This window comes from Apus apus, chromosome 3 (genome assembly GCF_020740795.1).
Source record: "Apus apus isolate bApuApu2 chromosome 3, bApuApu2.pri.cur, whole genome shotgun sequence".
In the NCBI taxonomy this organism is placed as follows: Eukaryota; Metazoa; Chordata; class Aves; order Apodiformes; family Apodidae; genus Apus; species Apus apus.
In genome coordinates, this window is record NC_067284.1 from 98610160 (window position 1) to 98614918 (window position 4759).

The 4759-nt window shown below is 40.6% G+C and overlaps 1 protein-coding gene across 4 annotated transcripts in view; it reads left to right on the forward strand.

Annotated features, from left to right (window-relative positions):
- The window catches only part of TIAM2 (TIAM Rac1 associated GEF 2), a 140239-nt gene that overhangs the window by 134287 nt on the left and 1193 nt on the right, over window positions 1–4759 (forward strand). For all 4 annotated transcript variants that reach the window (XM_051613430.1, XM_051613427.1, XM_051613428.1 and 1 more), the window contains 5 exons: window positions 1059–1167; window positions 1496–1554; window positions 2356–2461; window positions 3126–3213; window positions 3756–3910. In XM_051613430.1, the coding sequence (XP_051469390.1) occupies window positions 1059–1167; window positions 1496–1554; window positions 2356–2461; window positions 3126–3213; window positions 3756–3910 (517 nt within the window). The remainder of the gene's footprint in view (window positions 1–1058; window positions 1168–1495; window positions 1555–2355; window positions 2462–3125; window positions 3214–3755; window positions 3911–4759) is intronic.

Below are 4759 nucleotides of genomic sequence, written 5' to 3' on the forward strand. Positions count from 1 at the left end.
CCCCAAGGCATTCAGATTTTATGCTGTAGTGTTCTTTAATTCTTAAGATATTTTTTTCACCCGTACAAATGAAAATGGCAATTTGAGAGATTTCACATTAAGGTCTGTTATTCTCATTCTCTACACTCACAGCACTGAGGCATCCATGGGTATTTGTCAGAGCAAAAACCATTAGTTAAACAGCCTGTGTGCACACATCTCCCAGAACTAGGGCAGCAAGGTCTCACCTTAGCTATTTACATCAAACGATTACTGAGCAGATCAAATCTGTCAAGGTGACAATCAGACATGAGAAATGCTGGCTCGGTTGTTTTATTTCCTCCTAGTAAAAGCCAGATCATCCCTGCTGGCTACCTGGTCTCCCATCATTTATGGGGAAACAAAACTTGACAGCCTGGGGGATTCTTCAGTGCAACACTGAGTCCCTCAGAAGAAAGCAGCCTCTGAGTACAAGATCTCCAATTAATTCTGCTGTTGGCAGTGTCATTAATACTAATTACTCTATAGAAATTAAAGATACAGCTAATGAATGAGTGAGTTCACAATTGGCTATATGTAAATGACAGATCATCAGAGCAACTTAATATTCTCCTAAGTTATTAATAATAAAAACTTTTATCCAGCTTCTATCCAACCCCATAACTTAGGGGCTATTACTTTTTACCTTTTGTTACCTGTTTTAAAGAGGGGATTACTCTCACTTTCCTTGCCATAGTGCACATCTTGCTGCCTTTCTCTCTGTACATACAGTAAATGCAGAAAACATAGATCCTTTAAGTTATTGGTATGTGGATTGCAGCACATCAGGAAGGAATTCTTCACCATGAGGGTAGTAAGGTGCTGGAATAGGTTGCCTAGGGACGTTGCTGTTGCCCACTGCCTGGAGGTGTTGAAGGCCAGGTTGAATTAAGCTTTGTGCAACCTGGTCTAGTGAGAGGTGTCCCTGCTTATAGCAGGGAGGTTTGACCTGATGATCTTTTAGGTCCCTTCAAACCTCAACCATTCTATGATTCATTCTATTATTTATTTATATTATCTACTGTTATAATTTAATACAGGTGACAGAGCTTTCAATGGGAGAACTTCTAATGCACTCCACAGTTTCCTGGCTGAATCCTTTCCCATCACTGGGCAAAGCAAGAAAAGACCTTGAACTTACAGTGTTTGGTAAGTGTCTTAATGACTCTGTGCTCTTTCACATCTAGAGATTAAATCTCACAAGACAAATGCCATCAACTCCTTTCCCTGTAGCCATGTGGGTAGCTAGGGTAGACTTACATCTGAAAAAATACATAGTTGTATTTCAAAATGTGAGAAGTAAAAAAATTTCATTCACTTGTTTGCTGTTGCTGTTTGCTCTGTGAGCCAACCTCAGCTGCTCCCCTGCTTATATGAAAACTGTGGAAATTAGTTGTCAGCTTCTCCAAGATTATATTTTCATTGAATATTACACCTGTAATTAACACTTTTTTTTTTTTTTTTTTTTTTTTTTTAGTTTTTAAGAGGGCCGTCATACTGGTATATAAGGAGAACTACAAACTGAAAAAGAAAATGGTAAGTCTGGTATCAGTGGAGGTGGTTGGTGTTTATGCACAGGATCCTACTGCGGTGTGAGATGAACACCACCAGTGTTGAAGGGGAAAGGACTGTGGTGTGATGCCACCTTCCCTCACTAGGGGGCAGTTCTAGCTACCACAGCTAAAACAAGTGCTCAGAATCTGCATAGCAATAAATACTGTTATTTAGTAAGCAGCAGCATCTTCTGTGTGAAGCTCATGTAAGTTCTGTCAGGTGGAATATGAAACTTTGCCATAAAGGAATAATTAATGCTCTCAGGTGGCATAAATGATGGCCTACTGTAACAAAAACCTCTGTAGGAAAGGAAAAGGGGCATTATAAACATAACCTCCTCTGTCTCCATTTACAAAAGTGGACTACTGGAGTCAAGTAGCAAGTTGTATATCCTGAGTACCAATGGGGAAGTACTGCACCATGCTTATCATAACAGATGAAGTGGCTCTAAAAGTAGCAGCAGCAGCAACATGATTAATGTATTCTCTAATCAACAGTCTGCAGGTTCCTTCAGGGAAAACTGGTTCCCTAGTAGTCCTTATAGGCAAACTATTATTTTTATCCATTTTTATCCAAGTGCTTTAAAAGATAAAGCAATTACAAATTCTAAAGGTTGTGTCTATTGCCATTTCAACTATATTTACAAGCACATATTAGGATACTGAAGGAAAAAGTCTAATGAATTGAGTTTCTCTTCACAGGCAGCTCTTTGAAAAGTAATGCAAAAAATACTACTTTTTAAACTTTTACTACTTAGAAATACCCTTGTTTTTCCTTTTGCAGCCTACTAATGTTCGTGCTGCACATAATTATGGTGACTTGGATCCATTTAAATTTCGCTGGCTGATTCCTTTATCTGCTCTTCAAGTTCGACTGGGGAACACAGCTGGTAAGTCCCCTGCACTGAATACTTTTCTGGGATTCTGTAATACTGCTTATTCCCTATGTCTTTCTGGAGCCTCTGGAAACAGGCAGGTGTAGAGAAAACTGCTGTCGTCTCACACTCAATACATTAAGACACTTTCTTCATTTGGTATGTTGGCTTCTTCCATGAGTTCAGGAAGATGCAACATGATGTGAAGGAATGACAGAATGGAAATCCCCAATGAATCGATAGTGTGAACAGGAAGGTGGTTTACCATGGTTGATCGACATCCTGGTGTTGCCCTTATGCTGTGCATGTGCTGACCCTTGTATTTTTCCAAATGTGAGAAAGGTGACTGTGTAATTTGTGTTAATAGGCTGGGTGTTTATTTTCCCTCTGTATTGATCTTTAGGCCTTTGAGGGCTGAAAGGCAGCAAGAAGCATTAAGAACAAGGGAAAGCAACTCTCCAAGAGAGAAGGTTAAGTTACCAAAGGCAGCACTGGCCAGGCTGCTGCAGCAGGATAGTTCAGGGGAGTTCCCTTCAGGTTCTACCTCCGGTGAGATCAGCTGTGGATCCATCCATGCCTATGTTAACACCGTCCTGAGAAGAGGAGCTCTACACTGGTCTTTCTAATGTCAAAGGTTTTGTGATGTATATAAAAAACCAATGTTTCTTTCCATGGACAGGAACAGAGAACAGCTGTATCTGGGAACTGATTCACACAAAGTCAGAACTAGAAGGCAGGCCAGAAACCATTTTTCAGTTGTGCAGCAGGTAAGCTTTACATGGAGGTTGTATTTGACAAATCACAGTAATGGAATTGAAAAAATACAGTATTTTCCCCCATGTGACCTTTGCATCAGCACTTCTTATGCAACTCTCACTCTTTATATCCAGGCACTACGCCAGTGTTTAACTGCATAAAGTATAACAATTGGGAATGGAAGTGGATTTGGTTAGTGATCCAACATGAGAAATATGCGCAAAAGTATTACCATAAATTCTAGTACAATATGGGCAAAGTGATTTTATCAGACTCAGAAGAAACTATCTTCTGATAAATACCACTTAAGGGGTGATCCACTGCTACAGAAGTTACCTTTCAGGCTTTTTCTAAGAGAAACTAATCAAGATCTCAAGCACAGAGTGTGTGAAATGGCTAACACCACACAGATGTTGTCTCAAAGCCTACTCTAAAGCAAACTACTGAAAAAGCACACTGCCTTACCGCACATCGGCAGAAAGAAGGCACATTTTATCCCAATAGTGTCTTACTTCAGAGGGAAAAAATAGGTTCTGTTTTCTTAAACTTGCAGTGACTGTGAGAACAAGACTAACATGGTGAAGGTGATCCGTTCTATTTTGCGGGAGAATTTCAGACGCCACATAAAGTGTGAGCTACCGCTGGAGAAAACATGTAAAGATCGCCTCGTCCCGCTCAAGAACCGTGTACCTGCAACAGCCAAACTGGGTAAGAAACATGTTCTTAAAGTTGAAAAATAGGAGTCTGGACTCCAGAGCTGGCAAAAGGTTTGCAATTATTACCACTGCCATAGTGTGTCATGTGCCAGATCCACAAAACCCATTTATTTTTCGGTCTGAGGAGGTAGTAAGTGTATCTCCGTAAGTCAGTAATTGACAAGAGCTAGAGGAGATAAGAAAGCTTGCCATCCCCCCATGCTGTGATGTGTCATTAGCTCTCTTAAGGGAAGACTTAATAAGTCCCAAATTAATTTTAGTGGGAAGAAAGACTCCCTTTGGCATGCAGGATTAGTGTTCTTTTCTCTGGGTTCTCTTTAGTAACTCAGCCCTAACATTTAAAGCTAGAACTGGCAAAAGGCAGGGGTCTTGCTTCTTCCAATGCACTAAATCCACATCCCAGCAGATACTTCAACTAAGTACAGGTTTTCAGACATTTTAGTTAAATGGTTACTAGTATTTCATGTATTCCATTTTCCATAAAATCCCTTAACATCACAGGAACTGGGACAGTTCAACTCCCACCTACAATCTGGCCCCCCAGTGCTGGAGGTGCCCAAATCAACCTTGCTTTCCTGCAGATGGGCCCAAATTATTACTACAGCTTTTGGAGGATTTTGTATCCATGTCTCATGAAGGCAAGAATATAGCCCAGGGGTAGGTGGAATGAAAACTCTGACATGGGATTGCACTGTTGGTATCAGAATGTTGACACATCTGACCTGGGATGATGATCAAACGAGACTATGTTCAGTGTAATTGTAAGTGGGCTGTTGAGACAGCCAGTATAACCAGCTGATGTTTTGCTGTAAAAATAAGCCTGCCTTCTTCCTCTGCACAG